This window comes from Capsicum annuum, chromosome 6 (assembly GCF_002878395.1).
Source record: "Capsicum annuum cultivar UCD-10X-F1 chromosome 6, UCD10Xv1.1, whole genome shotgun sequence".
NCBI lineage: Eukaryota > Viridiplantae > Streptophyta > Magnoliopsida > Solanales > Solanaceae > Capsicum > Capsicum annuum.
Window position 1 is genome coordinate 227211216 of NC_061116.1, and position 22223 is coordinate 227233438.

Consider the following 22223-nt stretch of genomic DNA (forward strand, 5'->3'; position numbering starts at 1 on the left):
TATATATAATAATATATATATATATATATATTATTTATTTATTTATTTATAAAATTTTAATTTTTCGGTTTAAATCAAAAAAAAAAAAATTAAAACCGAAAAATCAAAATTCTAAAATTACAAACCGAATCCGATTCGAAAAATCAAAAAACCAAAACCAAAATTAAATTTCGGTTTGATTTTTTGATTTTTTTGGTTTAAACCAAAATCTGCCCACCCCTACCTGAAGCATATAAAGTTTTTGGAAAACTTTTTACTATCCTTATAAGAGATAATTTGATGATTTGAGTATTTGATGATTTGAGTATCATTGAAACTCTTGGAAAGTTTTCAAAAATAATAGAATATTTGCTTAAATGAGAAACATGCAAAATTGAACAAAGATTCATTCCGACCTCAAGAAAAGAATGAGGAACTCCTTGGTTATAAAGTACCATATCTTAGTGCAATTGATGCACTAATGTATCTTGCAAATACTATAAGGCCAGATAACCTTTTTCGATTAATTTGTTAGTAAGGTATAATTCTGCTCCTACTAGGAGACATCGAAATGGGATCAAACACATGATCTATTTTATTCTAAAGATTGCAGTCCCAATCTTGTTACTTATGCTGATGCTGCGTATTTATTTAACTCGCATAAATCTCGATTTCAAACATGTAATGTGTCCGCATATGGGGATACTGTTATATCTTGAAGATATACAAAGTAGTCTATCATAGCCACTTCATCGAATCATATTGAGATAATATCTATTCATGAAGCAAGCCGAGAATGTGCGTGATTAAGGTTCATGATACATCTCATTTAAGAAAAATGTGATTTGAAATGTGACAATGTACCCATAATCTTATACAGAGATAATGCAGTATGCATAGCACATCTTAATGGAGGATTCATCAAAAGAGATAGAATGATGCACAATTCATCAAAGTTTTTCTATACACATGAGCTGCAAAAGAATGGTGATATTAATGTGCAACAGATTTGTTCAAGTGATAATGTAATTGATTTATATATTCATCAAGTTTCTTCCAACTATAACTTTCAAGAAGATGATGCACAAGATCAGAATGCAAAGGCTCAAAGATCTTCTCATTAGGGGGAGTTAATACGCGTTGTACTCTTTTTTTCTTAATAGGTTTTGTCTCACTGAGTTTTCCTTGTAAGGTTTTTAATGAGGCAGCTTATATGCGTATTGTAAGAGATGTGTACTTTTTTTTCTTCACTAGATTTTTTTTTCTACTAAATTTTTTCAAGTAAGGTTTTAACAAGGCACATTATCTATCAATTAAACAGTCAAGGGGGTGTTATAAATACATTACCATATATAGTGAATGTTTACTTTACCATATATAGTGAATATCTACTTTATCATGTATAGTGAATGTCTATTTATGAAAAAATTTGAAACCCCATGGTTAGTTTTCTCCTATAAATAAAGGGGTTTTCTTTCATTGTAATAGAACCCATCAAGAAACCTCTCAAGAAAAATAATAATCACTCTTCTCTCTCTATTTTTCTTTTCTTTACTTTATATTTTGTAACAAATGCAAACTATTAAATTGTTAAATAAGATAACATATATGTGACGTCTCATCTCCCTTCATGTATCATAGTGTCACAATCGATATTGTATCACATTTATTAAATTTTCAAATTCAAAAACTTGATTTTTACATAAAATATTAAGAGAAAATAGCCTGTTACCCTCCCCCCTCCGAACTATAACTGAAAAAGCTGAGACGCACCTTAACTTTAGAGAGTCCTATTACCCCCTGAACTATTTAAAAGTGGATTTATTACCCCCCCCCCCCCCCCCCCCCCCGAACGTTGACAACCAGACCTTTGGTAAGAGAGTGTGATACACGCGCTCATTGCATTTTGACACGTGTTTTTTATTTAAAATTAATTTTTATTTACTTTCTTTTTCATTTTTTTATATGTTTTTATCATTTTTCATCATTTTTTCACCATTATTTTTTTCATCATTACTTTTCATCTCTTTTCCTTTTCGAACTTTATTATTCCTACTTCTATGCAAATAATTTTTCGACGACCTTGAAGCGGGATATAGTGAAGAATACCGAATTTAAAATTTTCAACAATCTTGAAGTCGAAAATAATAAACATCAAATTTGAAATTTTCAACAACCTTGAAGTGGGAAACAATGGCAATATCAATTATTAAATTTCAACAATCTTAAATCTGGAAACAACGAACAATACCAATTTCAAAATTTTCAACGACCTTGAAGCTGAAAACAATGAAAAATACCGAATTTAAAATTTTCGATGACCTTAAAGTCGGAAACAACGAACAATACCAAATTTAAAATTTTCAATAACCTTAAAGTCAGAAATAATAGAGAATTTTTAAATTTTCGACGACCTTGAAGTCGGAAATAATGGACAATATCCATTTTAAAATTTACGATGACCTCGAATTTGGAAATAATGAACAATATCGATTTTGAAATTTTTTGAGGATTTTTAAATCCGAAAACAATGAACAATACCAATTTCAAAATTTTCAACGACCTTGAAGCCGGAAACAATGAAAAATGCCGAATTTAAAATTTTCGATGACCTTAAAGTCGGAAACAACGAACAATACCAATTTCAAAATTTTCGACGACCTTGAATTCGAAAACAATGAACAATACCGAATTTAAAATTTTCAATAACCTTAAAATCGAAAACAATGGAGAATTTTAAAATTTTCAACGAACTTCAAGTTGGAAATAATGAAAAATATCGATTTTAAAAATTCCGACGATCTTGAAGTTGGAACCATTAAAAAATACTCATTTTTAAATTTGCGACGAATTTGAAGTCGAAACCAATCAATTTTGTGCTTGGAGATGAAGAAATGATAATTAAAAATGAATAAAGTGAATAAATAAAGAAAATAAAGAAATATTAAAAATTAATTTTTAAATGAATAAAGAATAATAAAAAATGAATAAAGAAAAAAATATTAAAAATTAATTTTTAATAAAAAATTCGGCTCTTATTCTCTTTAAAGAAAGTGAAAAAGAAAGTGAAACACACTCTCTTGCCACATCAGCGTCGGGGGTAATAAATCCACTTTTAAATAGTTCAGGAGGTAATAGGACCCTCTAAAGTTAAGATGTGTCTTAGGTCTTTCGAGTATAGTTTGGAGGGATAACAAACTATTTTCTCAAATATTAAAATACTATGGCCAAAAATCTAGCCTAAAATAATAAAATTCTATGAATAATTATGATTAAAAAACTATATATTTTTGTAGAAAAAGAACGAAAATTATTGAAGATAAAAGCTGAAAACAATTAAAGAGAAATTTGAGAGTAATTTGTATTTCTTATTAACTATTATCTATTTTTTAAAAAAAACATTTAATTATCACTATATAAAATCTATTTTTTCCTTATTTAATTGATCTTTATTTGATTATTTAAAAAAACAAAAATTCTTTATATATATATTGTTTAAATAAAAGCTGTTACAACTTATAAATTTAAAAAAATTACAATAACTTGCATTAAAAAATTTAAATCTTAGTATATTTAGATTTTATTTTTTTTCCTTTTTACATCTAGCTGAGCCCCAATTGTATTTATACATGAAAATCAAATTTTGAAGTATGTCAAGAATCTTATGGACATCTCTTAACGATGGACAGCAATAACAGTAGCTAATTAATGGGACTTCATAGAAAAACCATTTTGTTACAACTTCGATAGAGTACATACAATTAGTAACATTTTTATACGCAAAACTACTGAACCATAACAAATAACCTACCCCCTTCCCCCTAAAAAAAAATTTGGTGTATTTTATTTTTATACCATCAGAAAACTTTTACTTGTTATAAAAGATCATCATTCCTGCTACAACAGATCATCATTCATTCACGTGATAGTGTAAAAACAAAATGCACCGATGGTGCACCAAACTTAAACTAACTTTGTTTCTCAACTATCAGAAACTCTGAAAATAGTAAGAATAGATAGGAAGAGATTGATAACGTCGAGATACAAGGCAACAGCAGCCCAGATGTATTCATCGTAAGTGTAGCGCTTGATTAAATTGTCCGTATCATAAATTATGTATCCACAGAATAAAATCGATGCTAAACAGCCATAGATCATCACAGAGAGCCTACCCAGAGGGAACAATAGCTGCAATAATACACACAAACAAACAAGAACCAAACAGGGTCAGGTCACTTAACATCTTCATAAGCATATAGACATGAGCACGTTCCACCTTTGAATAATATAAATGTACATTGTTTATCCCTTTATATATATCAAATTGTGGATTAACAATGCATGAGTGATTAATTAAAAACTTCGAGAAAGTGGCAAGTGGACGAACCTGGATGAATCCAAATAACATGAGAACGATAAGTGCAGCAAATAAGAATGGTCCAAGAAAATTGAAATCGTGGCCTCTCTTTGCTGCCCAGAATGTGTACAATGTCAAACTAATCACCACTGCTGCTGTCAATATCACAGACTCCAATATTACCTTGCCTGTGAAATCAAAGTAGAAAGATTCATTAGTATCCAGTATATATGTGCAAATCCGAATTTCAAGTACCAACTCGAATTCAATACAAGTCGATCACATGTCAGTGATTTCACATATACAAATTCAACATAACGTTGAGAAAAAAATAAAACAGAGTGATGGATCAATTAGACTTACCACTTGTAAAGGCGCAAGTCAATCCCACAGCAAAGGCCAAAGTAACTGTAAACAACCCAAGCAGCAAGTAATTGACCGGATGCCTCTGGTGATAGTAATACAACGGGCACAATGCTGACATATATCAAAATCAGTTTACCCACACCTCGACTAGTTAAAATTAAATACTAAGAAAAATACTACGTACTAATAAAAGGTGTGATGATGAGCAGAATATAAAGAGCTAATCCTCCCCCAGTGGATACAAAAAAATGTGCAATTGGATGAACAGTAACGACGACAGATGCAACAGCAATTGTTAGAAGCAATTGAATGGTCAAAATTGAGTAAACTTTTCTAATAAAAGCCCAACGGAGTTGTGGATTTTCCAACATCGCCGGATACAATTGCCTTGCTCCGGCTTCCACGTCATCTTTCCGGTAAGGTGTATTCCACGTCTGCTGCCACATCCCACTAATTAATATTCACAATAGTAATAATAATAATAGCACTTTCACTAAATGATTTGTAATGATTTTGAAATGTTATTTGATTTCTATGACATTAAATTAAGAGGTGCAGAGGAGTCGGTTATATATATACTAAAATTGTTGATTCTAATCTTAAATTTTATATTTAGAAACTTCGTGACTAGTCTAGGAATTGAGATGACACGTGGAACGCAAATGAAAATTGGAAAGTGGGTTGTTGATTTTTTTATTTTTATTTATAAAAAAAAAAAAAAAAAACTACTAATATTCTTCTGGACTAGTCTGGATGAATTGCTGAAGTTTGAAGGTAAAGGCAGTTGAGTTGTGCTGTTTTTGGCTTTGATTTTCTTCTAAGGTTTAACAACTATAAAATTATAGTATTTTCTAACTTAATATTGAAAATGTACAACTAATTAATGGATTTGTCTAATCGACATTAATAGTATCAGAACATTGCTTGTCTTATTTATTAAGCTAATAATTTCACTTACTTTAACATTTGCTTATAGTAGTTTAGTTTATTAAGGGAGTACGGTTTATTTAATTTGATGGGGTGACCAAATCATTTTGGGTTAATTTCAGTTACCTCGCTTCAAATTAAATTTTGTAACAATAATCTTTCTTATAATTTACAATATTTAATTAGCTTTATTTAATTGCTTGAGTTTTTGTTGAACACCTGTGGAGCAAGTTTGCAAGGCATAACTTTTCAAAAGTTATTTATAAAGCAAGAATTTCGTTAACAAGCTAGTGACTTCTGTGAATAATTTGATTTAGTTTTTCTTCCATCAAATATGTCCTAAGAATCTAGTAACTTCTCTTCACCATGACCACTTGATTTTCAACTAATTTGAATTTCAGGATTGAAACTTTGATTTATAATATATTAATGTCAACGTAATATAGGTAGTCTAGTGATTCTTAAAAGAGCATTGTAATTATCATAAGTTTAGTTAAGCTCAAAGAGAATTATAATTTTGTCCTTATTAAAATTAGGACATGCACAGGAATATCTAGTTCTTACCAAATTTAGCACAACGATTAATAAGCTCACAATACGTATGAGATTATGAGAAAACTATAGTCTAATACATTTGGACCATCTAGTATACAACATATGTATATAGGGGTGTACAAATCAAACCGTCAAATCAAATCGAACCGACGAACCAAATTGAACCGAGAAAAAAACCCGACTTATGATTTGGTTTGATTGGTTTGACGTTAGAAAAAAAAAACGATCATTCTTGGTTTGATTTGGTGTTGACCAAAAAAAAGTCAAACCGAACCCGAATCAAACCGACATAATATATATAATATTCAAACTTTTTTATACATAAAATATTGATTATAATCTACTTTTTCAACTAGTTTTAGTAATTTTCAATAATTTGAAAGTAGATGTAAATATATATTTAGATTTAGACCTTTAAGTTGTAATATTTGTCCATTAATTGCTAATTAAATGATCCAAAACCCAATATAAACTTAAAACCTAAAGTTTTCACTCTTCATCTCACTTTTTAGATTCAAGAGAGTTTTTCGCTCCTCATTTTTTCATAATTATGATTTTTCATTAGCACATGAGTGAAAACATATTTGATCTAATCTTCGATCACAATATAATTGTAAAAACTAAATATTATAAAAAAAAATGAAAAAAACGAGAAAACCGACTAAAACCTAAACCGAAAAAACCAATTTTATGTTGGTTTGATTAGGTTTATAATTTTAATAAACCGATATGATTGGTTTGATTTTTTTTTTTAAATAAAAACCGAACCAACCCAACCTATGTACACCCCTAGTATACAATATATAAGTTGTGTACACTTTAATACTAATATACATATGCAAAAAATATACATTTCTGTACAAATAATATACATATACACATCGTACACCTCATATACTACGATTATATAGAGTAAATTTCTTGAAATGTCACTCATATTTGGAAAATTGCCTACAAATATCACTTTTGTTTTATCTATGACAAGAATATCATCTAAATTTTCTTTTTTTCCTTAAAATATTACTTAACATCTCAAAATCTTTCTCTATCCTACTTGTAATGCAATGTCATTAAAATTTCTTCTTTTTTTTTTTTTGGCAAAGTTACATTCTAATTTTAAAAAAAAAATTACACAGGATATATTAATGATTGAAGATTAATTTAATTACATCAAAAGTTTGAGTTATTTTATTTGATATGTAATATTCAAAAAAAAAAATTATTTACTATTTATTTCGCCACTTAATAATAATTTCAAAATACAAGTACTTATACGAATTGGTATAATTTTTTTTTGTTGTTTATTTTATATACTAAAAATTCTTAGGATGTAAAAGAAATAAAACGATGGATTTCATATTTTAGATATTAAGTTTGTTATTTATATGAGAATAATAGAATAAAATCTCGTTTTCTGAAGGAAAGAAAAATTATGTTGCCTTGAAACAAATTAAATTTTTAAGAAATATTATCAAATGATACCTTCTTCAGTACTATTATAAATAAATTTTTAAAATATTAGTCAATCAATTATTCTTTGCTTTTGATGGATTTAGAATGAAGTACGGATATAAATTAGTGTTTAATTGTATAATAAAATAAAAATAAATATAATGATAACAAAAAAAGTGAGGAAACTAAATTGAAAATAATAATTTTTTTTCTAAATTTTTATAGCTTATCTTATGGATTTACTTGATTTATTTATGGACAATTACTTGTAAAAAATCTTCAAGAAAAAAATCATCTTTTCGCTATATATTTATCAAAAAATATCTTGCATAAAAATTTGTAAGTAATCTATGTCTAAATTAAATTATTCAGGTAATAATATATATTAAAATTTTCTTATTGAATTTTATTTGGCAAAAAAAAAATATCGTAGATTTGCCATCAATGCTTTTAAATAATAAATTATATTCTTTTATTCTCTATTATTCTATATTTGAAGGTAATATAATATCTTTGGATTATATTAATCCAAAAATTCTTTTGTATAACCAAAAAAGTGGACTTCATTCTTTTATTTTCATATAAATAACAAATTTAATGTCTAAAATATGAAATCCGTCGTTTTTATTTCTTTTACATTTTAAGAATAACAAAAAAAAAAATTTAAATGAGTACCAATATTTATAAATATTTGAGTTTAAATATTATTAAGTGATAAAATAAATAAGTAAATAGAAGAAACTTTAAAAAGTACATATTAAATAAAATAATTCAAATTTTTGGTGTAATTAAATTAATCTTCAATGATTAGTATATCATTTATAATTTTTTTTAATAAAAAATAGAATAAAACTTTAGTTAAATAAGTTTGATAAGTTAAATAGATCTATTTATCAAAAAACAAAAATTAATGACATGACAGAGAGAAGGTTTTTGAGGTGTTCAGTATATTTTAAAGAAAATAGAAAGAGTTGAGTGATATTTTTATTCTAAATGAAACAAAAATGATATTTATAAGTAATTTTCCAAGCATGGGTGACCATCTAGGAAATTTACCCCGACTATATACATAATATAGCCATTTTTGGTAAACTAATCGAAATGGCATAGAGTTAGAGCTGTCAATATGGGCTTGACCCGTGAGGCCAACCCAACTCAACTCTTTAATTAAGTGGGGTGCGGTTAAAAAATTTCAGCTTATTTAGAAATGAGGCTTATAAGTCCAACTTCACTTGGCTCGTCGACCTCAGAGGCCAGCCCATGGGTTGAGACATTAAAACTAATTATTAAATATTTTTAGTATAAATAACATAAATACCAACCTTTTAGAAGTAATTACACTCTCTCCCACTTTTTTAATTACTTTACTCTCTCTCCCTATTAATATACATAACAAGCCGCCATATACATAACATTATGTGTATATGTTTGGATTTTTGAAATATGTTTAGGAAGTTGAATTTTTTGTACTATTGAAAATATAAGTTGTGTATTTGTGTAATTTTTAGATATTTTTAAGTTGGTTATTTATTTATTAAGAATTAGAATTTTATCAATCTTTTCTAACTAGTTAGCTACTTATTTCTTTTATCTATTCTTTGGTTGATACTAATTTTTTGAAAGTTTTTAGTGTGTGTTTAAAATGGCTAGTAAGCTTCTTTTAGTTGTGAACTTCAAAAATTTACTTTTGCTCATGATGATTTAGTAGTTATTGCCTTTAATTTGCTTAATGCAATATTTTGTTCTTTAAATTTAGGCTCTCTTCTGTTATAATCTTGTTTTTTTATGTAAATACTTTGTGTGTATCTATATTTATTATCTTAACCATATTAGAATTTTCTATGAAATTTGTAGCTAATCATCATTTCTTTCCTTATTACAGTAAATGTCATGAACTAATTACAACTAAGGGATCGTTTGGTGTGAGGTATAAGGGATAAATAGTGTGAGATAAAATGAAAGACTATTCTATCCCATGTTTGGTGTGAGGTATTAGTTAGTACCGACATTATTTATCACACCATTTACACCATATTGATAAGATAAATTATCCGTATACATAATGGAATAACTAATTTCAAGATTAATTATCCCAGAATAACTCTTTCCCAACCTAACGACCCTTAAAGGTATTAGTAAGATGCCTATTACATGCTAAAAGCTAGTAGGAGACATATTAAAGTGAAATCATAAAAGTTGGTGATAGTCTAGTACTTACAATATTTTCGTTTATCATGTTTTGAGTTATTTTTATTTTTCTAAATGACCTACCCGCCCCAACCCACGACCCGCTTAGGGCTGGGTTGAACCACTATAGGACTAAGCCATTCTAACTTATTTAATTCTCTAGCCATTTAGGGTTGGATTGGATTGGGTCGGACCAGCCTAGGCCTGGCAACGAAACCGGAATATTCCGTTCCGTTCCGCTAATGCCGTTTCTGATTTATTTCTGGTACCGGTCACGACACGGTCCGGTTAGTGTCGGTTTACCGGTACCCAATGATCCGGAATACGATACCGGTCCGAACCTGTAAAAAATTCCGGTATTTCCGGTTCCGGTTGGCCGATTTTCGGTCCTTCACTGTTTAAATTTCAGCCTTTTTAAAAAGAAAAAAAACTTGGTTTGCAACAGTTCTTTTGGCAGTTGCATTTCTACCCGTCATTATCCCCCCCCCCCCCCCTTCCAATTACCCCCACCATCCTTTAAATTTTTTACTATAAATATACTTCATTTTAATTATTTTTTCACACAAATACTATCAATTTTCATACTCTCTTTTAATATTCTCTCACATTCTCTCTAAATATTTCTAGTTTAATTATATTAGTTGAAGACTTGAAGTTGAGGATTCATTTATTATACTAGTTGGAGTTGAAGATTTTTTGAAGATATTACAAGCTTCAATTATCATCTTTTAATTCCGACATTTGTTATACGTCTACTTTTACACAGATGTTCGATATATTCGTTCCAACTTTAATCTCTTTTTATTTACGTTAATTATCTATATTTTTAATTTTTAGTATCTACATTTATTTACGAATATCAATTTGTATTTATATTGCTTGTTTTAATATTTTATTTTGAATTATGGATTTTTAAAAAAATACTAGTGGTAAAAAATCAATTTTTGGTAAGGTCTTTCATAGAAATAAAAAAAGTAAGGCTAGTACTAGTTCATTACCGCCTAGATTTAATGAAACTTCATTATCACAACCTAATGGTTTCGATGTTGGTATCGGTATGGAATTAGATAATGATGCGAAAATCCATAAACATTGTGAAACCATATTGCCAAATTTTCACCATTAGCATGAGACTCAAATTCAGTTCATATTCCACCATTTAAACCATAAAGAAGCCGACAGGCCCATAGACCTTCATGTTTTTGAGACCCTGAATAGGCGTTATAATAATTTTGAGGAAGACTTACCGGAGGAAGATGATATAGAAGAACAAGAATTAGGTGATACCCCTACCCCTACTAGTCCGATTACGGAATTACCGAAACACGGTGAAGAACTTCCCCCTTTACCGAAATTTACTAGAGCCAAAGGTACCGAACGTACTAAAGGTCTTTAGTTTGGAAATTTATGGAGCATGATAGGGTAAAAAGTACTGCTACTTGCAATAAATGCAAGAATGTTTTTAAACATTTGACTCGGGGGAAAAATGACGGGACATGATTGCTAACTTCGCATTTGATGAGATGTAATAAAGAATTTATTCGTCTAAAAAATGAGGCTAAGGCAAAAAAAGATTGTACAACATTTGTACATGAATCTGCAGGAGGGAATATGGTTCAAACGCGTTTAGACATGTTTAACCCGGCTGAAGCAAGTTCATCATGGACATATAGTGAAGATGTAGATAGAGAAGAACTAGCGAAAATGGTTGTTGTTATGGGTTTGCCTTTTAGTTTTCCTTCGCATCTCGATTTTATTCATTATATTCAACGAGTATATAATCCCTCTTTTAAAGTTTTTTTCACGAAATACAATTAAAAATGATATTTTAAATTTCAAGCTGAACATTGTCATTTTCTTCGTTGCTTATTTGATAAATTTGATGGTAGAATATATGTTACTTCTGATATGGGTACTAGTGTTGTCGGTAATGATTATTTTACTCTCACGGCTCATTGGATTGATCACGATTGGAACATGCAAAAAATAATTATTGCTTATAAATATGTCGATGAGTCTAAAACCGGTATGTATATAGCTAGTACAATAGCGGAGAGCATGAAATATTTTAGATTTATTGGTAAACCTATGGCATGCACATTAGATAATGCTTCTAATAATTTGAAAGCTATTGACGAATTAAAAACTAGATTATGTTTAGTGTATCAAGATCATTTTCATGTTAGATGTTCTGCACATATTTTAAATTTGATAGTACATAATGGTATTCATTTGTTTGGAAATGGTTGTCTTAAAGTGCGAATTGCTTGTAGTTCTATGTTTAAAAATAAAAAAAAGGCTGTAATGGATGATTTTAAACGTAAATGTCAACAATGTGGCCTTCCATATAAAAAAACTTCAAAAGAAATTCCTACTAGATGGAATTCTTTGTTTCAAATGTTTGAAGCTGCTGTTATATATCGTAAATCTATACAATTAATTTATAATTCCTATAATGAGGATGTTAATTTAATGCTAGATGAAGATAAATGGACTGAAGTAGAAGAACTTTGTAAATTTTTGAAAACTTTTTATCAAGCTACGAATACAGTATCTGCTCAATATACTCCAACTATTTCTTCTGTTTTAGTAACTATTACTGCTATTTCTAAAGTACTTGTTGAATATAAAAAAATATGTCCTAACAAAGAGGCAATTGAAGCTATGATTGAAAAATTTTAAAAATACTATTTTCCTATTCCACAAATTCTTTTAATAACTAATTTATTAAATCCATTTTATAAAGAACATGGTACAGTGATGTTGGTTAGAAAATTATACAACAATTTAGAAATTGGACTTTATGAAAAATCATCAGTTGAAACTTGTTGTGCTAGCATAGTATCTACAGCTAGGAGTTTATATAACTTGTATCAAGTTATGGAACAAAATATTGGGTTGATTGAACCTCCTACTTCTAGACGTAGATATGATGATTTAGATGACGAGATGGGCGAAGAACTTGGTCTTCAATATTATAGGAGTAATGATTTTGATTCGTATCTTTCGCAGGACCGGAAAAATATTAGAGATGAAACTGGAAAACAACAACTTTTATCGTGGTGGAAGATCCGGATCAGACAATTTCCAAAACTTTCAAGGATGGTTCGAGATTTGTTATCAACTCAAGCTTCTTCAGTTGCTTCAGAGCAAGCTTTCAGCACTCGAAGATTTATAATAGGAGATCATCGGTATTCGTTAGCAAGGGATAGTCTGAAGATTTCGGTATTATTTAGAGATTGAATCAATGCTGAACGAAGAAATTTTGGGCTCCCCAAATTACCGCCCCATATTGAAGACGAAATAGATGAAATTTTTGAGGAAAAATAGTGATGATGGAATGGAAGCAATGGAGGAACAAGGAAATAGACCAATTCCGGAGGATTTATCCGCCGAAGAATTAGAAAAGTTACGCCAAAAAAATTATAGACAATTTAGATATTAATAAGATTCTACCATAGAGATCTAATTCACACAGAACCCTTCCTAAAAGGTGGCTACGTAGATTAAATTTATATTTAATATCTTTATAATAAATGTACAACGTACGAAATTTGAATAAATATAACGGCCATTCGCCTCATTTTGTTTTAAAATTTCTCTTTTGTTTGTTGCAATTATGAAAAAAAATAATTATATTAAGTATTTAAGTTTATAAAGTTAGGAAAATTTTTAACTTCTTAAACTTATTAAAAATATTATATTAACTTAACATATATTTTTTAAGTTAAAATTTAAAACCTTTTAAAATAATTAAAACTTAAACTTATTACAAAAAAGTTAATAAATTATATAAACTATATAAGTTAATATATATATATATATATATATATATAAAAACTTATATATTAATCCCATTAAGCTATAATTTAAATTAAAACTTAAAAACAAAAAAATTTAAAAACAAAAACTGGTACTGTAGCGCTATTCGGGTAATGTTCCGGTATCGCTTCAGTCCGTTCCGATTCCACACCGATAGCTAGCGGATCGGTCCGAACAAGGGTACAATGTGCCCGTTGGTTTCCCAACCCGGACCCAATCACCGCCACGGGGATGCTCTGATCGAACGATTGAGGAATATATTTCAGAATTTTTGGAGCTGACAGGCAGGACGGAGAGGAACCTGCAAGTTATACGTTCTTAAATTTAGCTCATAAAAATATAATTCAGTATCTAGATTAGCTTTGAGCTACTAAATTTGGACTTAACCAAGTTAGCTTATCTAGATTATTTGGCCAATTCAGGAATGCGTAGTATCTGTTTAGTACAAAGTGACCTATATTTCATTTTTTATATATCAACACATAGAAAAATAATATTCTCTTCATTTTTAATTTATACGACATAGTAGTTACCAAATTTAAGACTTAAGTTATAATAACTCTATGTCGTCTATTAATTTAATTCATTTTTGTTACTCAAATTTTATTGATCCGACTCTGAAAAATCTGTCATGTTTGTGATTTTTTGTGGGATTTGTATGTGGTGGTAGCGTAGGGACCGAACTGATGTATGGACCTGTATGTTTTCGGGCATAGAATTTATCTGTACGCAGGCGATTTAGTAAGTTGTTTTGAATGGTATATATACGTCATTGAAACTTTCGTCTCCTCATTATACTCTTCTCCGTTATAGTGAATTCCTCCGTCTCTGCCCGTAATTTTTTTTGTAAAGAACTTTCACGTAAATTTATGTGTCTTTTTCTTTTGCTTTGTGAGCTATTCATTTGACACCCCTACGTACCTGCAACGGGGTCGATTCCGACAAGTGCTTGAAATTTGAGAGGTGTTGGAGTTGAGTTTCCATGTAGTAAAGCAAGTGCAAAAGCAATTTTACCACCTCTGCTGTGGCCGGAGACGGCGAGCTTGAGAAGATCCGGTTGCACTTTCTCCGGCAGAACGGAGATTAGGCCTTTGCCTAACCATTCTGTAACTTTGGCTGCTCTCTTCACTTCATCGCTTTGTGAAATCAGAGAAGATAACTGCAAAAGATATAGGAAATTTGTATACCAAATCAATCTGTTCGTACATATATATTGAACCCGACCACGCCTTAAGATCAACCTAAATGTCAGTGCATCAAAATAACTTCTTGTTTAGTGGTGCTTTTATATAATTTATGCCCATTTTTATATATTATTTATATAATTATACGTATTTTCCGTCGAGTTTAGTAGGTGACGGAGCACCCAAAATTTATGTGTAGATCCGCCCATGTATAGATCAATGAGCAACTATACTTAATTTATCATATCGATCTACTTAAAACTCCAGCTCTTTGGTATTGCAACGGAAAGAATTTTTCACGTTTGATTTATTTCCGTAAATTTCATTTGATTATTGTCTTAGTTTTATATTAGGGACGGTCGTTTCAATTCCTTACTTATTTGGTATATAAGTTAGTTAGGTACGTACCTTAGGAGCAACGATAATATAGCGATGGGAAGAAATATGTTGGAGGAGGGATTTGTACCAGATAGGCTTGAGAACGAACCCATGGAAAAATAATAAAACAGGATATTTTCCAGGTATTATTGGTGAAAATACTAACAATGCACTTGGTGATGATCCCTTTTTCACACCCACATCTCCTTCTTCGAAAACATCATTCATTATCATCGGTTTCTCTTTTAACTTTTCCATCTTCTTTTTTTTGGGGGGAAAAATAAAAATAATTCTACTTTTTATTCCTGTATGTACGTACATTAATGTGCTGCTGTGTGATATTTATAATTGCACCCACGATCTGAAAATCATTAACATTTACGATGCATATTAGTTAATTAGTTATATGCATCTTTATTTTTTTTTTTAGGGGAGGGGTGTTTCAACACGTGATATTCGATATCCGCACTAGAGCAGTAGAGCTCGAATATATTCGGATTGTGCATTGCAGGGCTCATTCTAGAGGCGCTCCGATCCCAATAGATTTTTTTTCAAACTCAAATTCAAGACCTCTAATTCTTCCCGCACAACCCATGTTGGTCTATGCATCTTCATTATTATTTGAATTTTCTAAACTTTTTGGAATTAAGGAATTTTATTAATTGCCAAGTAAAGTCTTTACGAAACGATAACAAATTCTACTCAAATTGTTGTCTCCGAAACAAAAACAAGAAAAAACAAATAAGGTAATATATTGTTATTTTCAAGATTATAAATTCATGTTTTAAGAAAATTTATAGTATATATTAAACGTAAAAGATATAATTAGTTCTTATATAATTAGCATCTTTTGATTTAAAGGAAATAGTTTGCAAATAGTAAAAGATGTACTATTATTCGTTTTTTGACTGATTCCAAAAAGAAAAGTCGTGTAAAAGAACGAATGCATTGAGCCTAAATGACAAAAACATGGAAAATGAACAATTATTGACTAAAATTAGCAGTTATTTTCAATTATACTCTTAACATTAAAGAAATAATTTTTTTTTAATATTGTTCAATTTTCAAGAACATAGAAAAGGGCAATTTAATAATTAAATTTTGTATGCATTGTTTTTCTTAATGAACACTAATATAGCTAAACCAAAGTTGAAATGAGATGGAGGGAGTAGAAATTCATGTTAGATTTTGTAATAAGGGATCTTAGGCCCCGTTTGACCATGAAAATCATAATTTTTCGGAGTTAGAGTTAGAATTGAAATTGAAGTTGGAGTTGGAATTGTGTTTAGCCATGAATATAAATTAAAGTTGTTTTTGAAAATTTGTGAGAGAAGTATGAGTAAAAAAAGTGAAAACAAGTGTCTTCACTTTTCCAAATACAATTTCGGAATTGTATTTGAAATTTTTATGGCTAAACGCATCTTATTTTTATTTTTTTCATTAAAGTAAATACAAATAATTTTCATGATCAAACGGCTACTTACATTGATTGTAATGAAGTTGTATGTATAGTGGCCCAAATCAGCTTGGTCTAGGCCCACAATTCTTCAGCAATAGGCCCATGCCAACAAGCCCAACTCACTAGCATGACACTCCTAGTGAAATTTTTACCAAATATCCCTTTTTATACAACTATTTTATAAATGATAATTCTTTTTATTTCTCCTTCGATTTATGAGTGTTTTAGATCATGATCTATAGATTCATTTTGAGCACACTGAAAACTTTTATTAGAAAATATTAGATCATCATAAAATTTTGTAAGTTATTGCAACTATTAGACAGCAGTATAAATTTTTCTTAGTAATGTTGAACAATAGATGAAACAACCATTTTATTTGAATCTAACATTCTAATTTTGATTTTACATGAGTTTTATAATTTTATAATGATTGGTGGATCTAAATCATTTGAAGAAAATGTAAATCAAGAGACAAGTCCACCAACCAAGGAGAAAATGATCATGACACGAATGGTCCTTAGTGCATTGATTTAGATTTCTTGTTGTATAGTATAATTCGATTTCAGAATCGAGATAAAAAATTCTATCTCTAAATCGTAACAGCCATCGAAAAGAAAAACTTTTGACGGAGGGGTAAGACGTGACAAGAATTATAACTTTATTGTGAATAAACCCAATTGAGTACGATGGTAAACTTAGAATATCTGCTAAGTAAGTCGCGTGTGATGAAAAATATCGAGATTTAGAATCATATTAATTACTTCTAAAAGTATATTAAAGATTGTTTCCATAATATTTATACGTTAAGTATTAAATAGAACAAAAGTACATACATCAAGTGAAACTACTTGTCCTAACTCCTAACAAACAAAAGTTGGATGCAATTGCAAATTTACTTTACATGATAAGTGGTCCTTAACTAATAAAAGGTGGTAATCAAAAATGGAAATAGGATTACATATAATTAAATGTAATGATTAAAATAAGTAACAGATTTAACAACTTTTTAAGAAACGAGAGTTGCTGAAAGTGATAGTTAAGCTGTCATTAATATTTATTTATATACCAAAATCCCACAAATAGAGAATTATGGAGTAACATTCTTGCTAATCTAGTCATTTGCTCATGGTGGGTCCATTATTTTGATTGAGAAATATTTATGTTCATAACTTGTTGAACTTAAAATAAAGTTCAAGACGATAATCTCCAAGTCATTCTTGTAAATCAACCTCCAATTATTTGATGCATGTATCGAATTATATTAATTTATTAAATGTTTAATTGAAATAATGTAAGATATTGTTAATCAACCATTCTTATATTATAGTACAACGAAGATAAAAAAAAATACATATATTGTGCACGTAATAGTGATTTGACGCATACACTAATTAAGAAGAATTAAATATCGTTTATGTAAAGGATAACAAAATTAATTAACCTGTATTGGACCATTCAATTTGGTCGGCGAGAAATTAAGATGATAAACATCGGAAATTTAATGTAAAAATTGTGACCATAATCATATTTATAGTATCTACTCCCCCGTTCCATTTTACCCGTCCAAAATTTTCTAATTTGATGTCCCATTTTACTTTTCTTTTTTTACTTATCAAGACAAGACAAAATTTGTTTTTCGCATTATACCCTTAGTGTAATTGATTACTCCTTGTTATTAGCATTCTTAAAAAATGTTACAAAGAGGAGTACCATTAAGAGTACACCATTAAGAATGTAAATGGTGTTTTGGTATTAGTCATCAATTAATATTGGAACTAACAACAAGACACAATTAAGAGGGGCAAAATGGTAAAGTTACATTATCAATCATTGTTTTCTTAATAGCTGTGTCATCCCAATTTGGGATGGGTAATATGGAACGGGTAAAATGGGACGGAGGGAGTAATCCGAAAAAGCCCCGTTCGCGTCGTTTCGCCCGTTTGTCCACCCAAATGATCACGAAAAATTAAATTGGCAACACTGGGAGTCTGGGACTATTCCCAACCTCCCTGGCATGCCCTGGTCGATTTTCGGACCACAACACGCCCGGACCTCGGGCCTACACCCGAAACCATAGGCTATAGCACACCAATTTGGCTCGAAAATATCCCGTTCACACTGTTTTGACCGTTTGTCCACCCAAATGGCCACCAAAAATTAAACAGACCATAATGGGATGATCTCCAACCTCCCTGGCACGCTCCGGTCGATCTTCGGCCCACAGGACGCTCGGACACCGGACCCACCCCCGAAATTGTTGCTATAGCACACCGATTTGGCCCAAAAACGCCCCGTTTGCACTGTTTCACTCGTTTGTCCACCCAAATGGCCACAAAAAATTAAACGGACCACACTAGGACGATCCCCAACCTCCCTGACATACCCAAGTCGATTTTTGGCCCATAACATGCCCTGAACACGGACCCACCCCAAAGTCGTCGGCTATAGCACAACAATTTTGCTCGAAAATGCCCAGCTCGCGCGCGTTTCACCCGTTTGTCCACCTAAATAGCCTAGAAAAAATAAACGAACCACACTGGGATGATCCTCAACCTCCCTAGCATGCTCCGGTCAAATTTTGGCCTACAACACGCCCGGACTCCAGGCCCACCCTCGAAATCGTGGGCTATAGCATACCGATTTGGCCTGAAAATGTCCTGTTCGCGCTGTTTCGCCCGTTTGTCCACCCAAATGCCCACGAAAAATTAAATGAATCACACTGGGACGATCCCCAACCTCCCTGGCACATCCCGATCGATTTTCGGCCCATAGCACGATCGTACCCTGGGCCCACCCTCTAAACCGTGGGCTATAGAACACTAATTTGGCCCGAAAATGTCCCGTACGCGATGTTTCGCCTGTTTGTCCACCCAAATGGCCATGAAAAATAAAATGAGCTATACTGGGACGATCCCCAATCTTCTTGACACGCTTCGATCCATTTTTGGCCCACTGCACGCCCAGACCCCGGGCACACCCTCAAAACCGTGGGCTATAGCACACCGATTTAGCTCAAAAATGCCCCGTTCACGATGTTTTGCCTATTTGTCCACCCAAATGGCCACGAAAAATTAAATGGACCACACTGGAACGATCCCCAACCTCCCTGGCACGCCCCGGTCGATTTTTGGCCCATAGCACGACCGAACCCTGGGCCCACCCTCGAAACCGTAGGCTATAGAACACCAATTTGACCCAAAAATGCCTCGTTCGCGATGTTTCGCCCGTTTGTCCACGAAAAATTAAACGGACCATACTGGGATGATGACCAACCTTCCTGGCACGCCCCGGTCAATTTTTGACCCACAGCACGCTCGGACCCCAGGCCCACTCCCGAAATCGTGGGCTATAGCACACCGATTTGGTCAAAAAATGCCCCGTTCGAGCCGTTTCACCCATTTGTCCACCCAAATGACTACAAAAAATTAAACGGACCATAGTGGGACAATCCCCAACCTCCCTGACACGCCCCGGTTGATTTTCGGCCCACATCATGCTCTGACCCCAGGCCCACCCCCAAAATCGTGGGCTATAACACATTGATTTGGCCCGAAAATGCCCCGTTTGCGCCATTTCCCCTATTTGTTTAACCAAATGGCCACAAAATTTTAAACAGACCACACTGGGCCGATCCCTAACCTCCTTTGCACGCCCCGATCAATTTTTGGCCGACAGCACGCCCGGACCCCGAGCCCACCCCTAAAATCGTGGGCTATAGCACACTGATTTGGCCCGAAAATATCCCGTTTGTGCCGTTTCACACATTTGTCCACCCAAATGGCCACGAAAAATTAAACGGACCACACTGGGACGATCTCCAACCTCCCTGGCACGCGCCAGTTGATTTTTCATTTTACTTGTCTTTTGTCATTAATCAAGAGAAGACAATTTTTTTTCATGTTTTACCCTTTCCATTAATTACTTTTTATTCAAATTAAAATATAAACATCATTTAATAGGGGTACTACAATAGATTAGACATATTAATAATTATTTTTCTTAATCAATGAATAATCTCAATTTGGAACGGATAATTTGAGATGGAGGAAGTAATTAACTATTTAAGCTGTCATCACATAGTCGAACAGAAAGTTTTGGAACAAACTGACGTCAATATTACAAGTTGTGGAATATGAAAGGGAAGAGATTAATCACACCAAATAATACTCCCCGTCTCATTTTATTTATCCCAAATTTTCTAATTTGATTTCTTATTTTACTTGTCAGTTTTCATTAATCAAAACAAGAGATTTTTTTTTCCTTTTTACCCTTATTATTAATTATTTTTTCTTCAAATTAAAATGTAAACATCATTTAATAGGGGTGCTATTGTAAAATAGTTATGCTATTAATTGTTTTATTTAATCAATGTGCAATGTTAAATTGGGACGAGTAACATCATACGGAGAGAGTATGATACTTCTTAAAAAGAAATCATAAATAAAAAGATAATTTATTAATTCACTCCTTAAAAAGACTTATTGTGAACTTTAAAAGAAGTGTGAACACTCTTTAAAAAGAATTAATTGCAGGAAAAAATTAATGAATGCTTTATTGATTTAGTAAGTACTTCTTCCGTCCCATTTTACTCGTCGCAAATTGGGATGATACAGTTATTAAGAAAAATAATAAATAACATGGCTAGTTACCATAGTACTCCTATTAAATGATGTTTATATTTTAATTTTAAAAAAAATAATTAATGCAAAAGATAAAATATGAAAAAAAAATTATTTTGTCTTGATAAGTAAAAAAGGCCGAGTAAAATGGGACATCAGATTAGGAAATTTGGGACGGATAAAATGAGACTGAGGGAGTAATCAATTAGAATGAAACAACTATTTTTAGTAAGATGATCAATTAATATAAAATGAAAAAAAATATATTTTAATTTCTTTAAAATGATAATTTAATAAGTAATCCATTAATATGAAACAACTATTTTTAGTAAGATGAACAATAAATATAAAATAAAAAAAGTATTATTTTAATTTCTTTAAAATGATAATTATTTTGAATTATTGATTTTTAAATAAAAACAAGAAGTAAAATGATTCAGAAAAAGTAGTTATCACAAAAAAGTAAAGATATTTTTCTGGGAAAGCCTGTCAATTGAATCAATACAACACTAAGATTTGGTCAAAAAAATTAAATGAACATTAAACCATATGAAGTTCTAATAAATAGATTTGTTTTTTTGGGAGCATTGGACTGACGATATCACGATGATGATAGTGCTACTCTCTATTTCAGAATAATTGAATTGTTGGAATATTTATTGGTGTTTCAAAATAAGTTAATGATGTGAATTTTTTTTTTAAATTTATCTTTATGATTTAACAATCAATTAACTTTTGAAAATATATTACAAGGTCAACTTTTTCCTTTTCAAGGGTAAAAATGAAAAGTTATTTTAAATTTATGTCTTTCAATATTTTTTTCTTAATTTATGTGTCATAATTCAATAATTCATTTATTATGAAACGAAGAGTACTATTTACATATCAGCATGATTGCTTAACACTTTACAGAGCTGGCAACAGGGCCCTTGACG

General features: G+C 31.0%; 2 protein-coding genes across 2 annotated transcripts; both read right to left on the reverse strand.

Annotated features, from left to right (window-relative positions):
* Nucleotides 1-3522: 3522 nt before the first annotated feature.
* LOC107874566 (protein LIFEGUARD 2) lies at nucleotides 3523-5422 on the reverse strand. Its single transcript, XM_016721327.2, has 4 exons — nucleotides 4887-5422; nucleotides 4700-4813; nucleotides 4367-4524; nucleotides 3523-4167 (listed from the first exon to the last, which is right to left on the reverse strand). Exons 1-4 carry the CDS (start codon nucleotides 5146-5148, stop codon nucleotides 3961-3963), a joined length of 741 nt encoding a protein of 246 aa, XP_016576813.1. The 5' UTR covers nucleotides 5149-5422; the 3' UTR covers nucleotides 3523-3960.
* An 8242-nt stretch (nucleotides 5423-13664) lies between these two features.
* LOC107873769 (chlorophyllase type 0-like) lies at nucleotides 13665-15734 on the reverse strand. Its single transcript, XM_047414622.1, has 4 exons — nucleotides 15238-15734; nucleotides 14567-14804; nucleotides 13741-13946; nucleotides 13665-13685 (listed from the first exon to the last, which is right to left on the reverse strand). Exons 1-4 carry the CDS (start codon nucleotides 15526-15528, stop codon nucleotides 13665-13667), a joined length of 756 nt encoding a protein of 251 aa, XP_047270578.1. The 5' UTR covers nucleotides 15529-15734.
* Between the last annotated feature and the right edge of the window lie 6489 nt (nucleotides 15735-22223).

Bases quoted from the DNA above. Each gene is read 5' to 3' on its own strand.
- LOC107873769 (XM_047414622.1), bottom strand. From the start codon at position 15,528: ATGTACGTACATACAGGAATAAAAAGTAGAATTATTTTTATTTTTCCC. The intron at 14,805-15,237 runs GTACGTACCTAA...TATCTTTTGCAG, and splicing joins ATATTATCGTTGCTCCTAAG to TTATCTTCTCTGATTTCACA. The intron at 13,686-13,740 runs GTACCAGTTTTT...TTTAAATTATAG, and splicing joins ATTACCCGAATAGCGCTACA to CTTAATGGGATTAATATATA.
- LOC107874566 (XM_016721327.2), bottom strand. From the start codon at position 5,148: ATGTGGCAGCAGACGTGGAATACACCTTACCGGAAAGATGACGTGGAA. The intron at 4,814-4,886 runs GTACGTAGTATT...GATATATGTCAG, and splicing joins CATCATCACACCTTTTATTA to CATTGTGCCCGTTGTATTAC. The intron at 4,168-4,366 runs GTTCGTCCACTT...GTATTATTGCAG, and splicing joins TGTTATTTGGATTCATCCAG to CTATTGTTCCCTCTGGGTAG.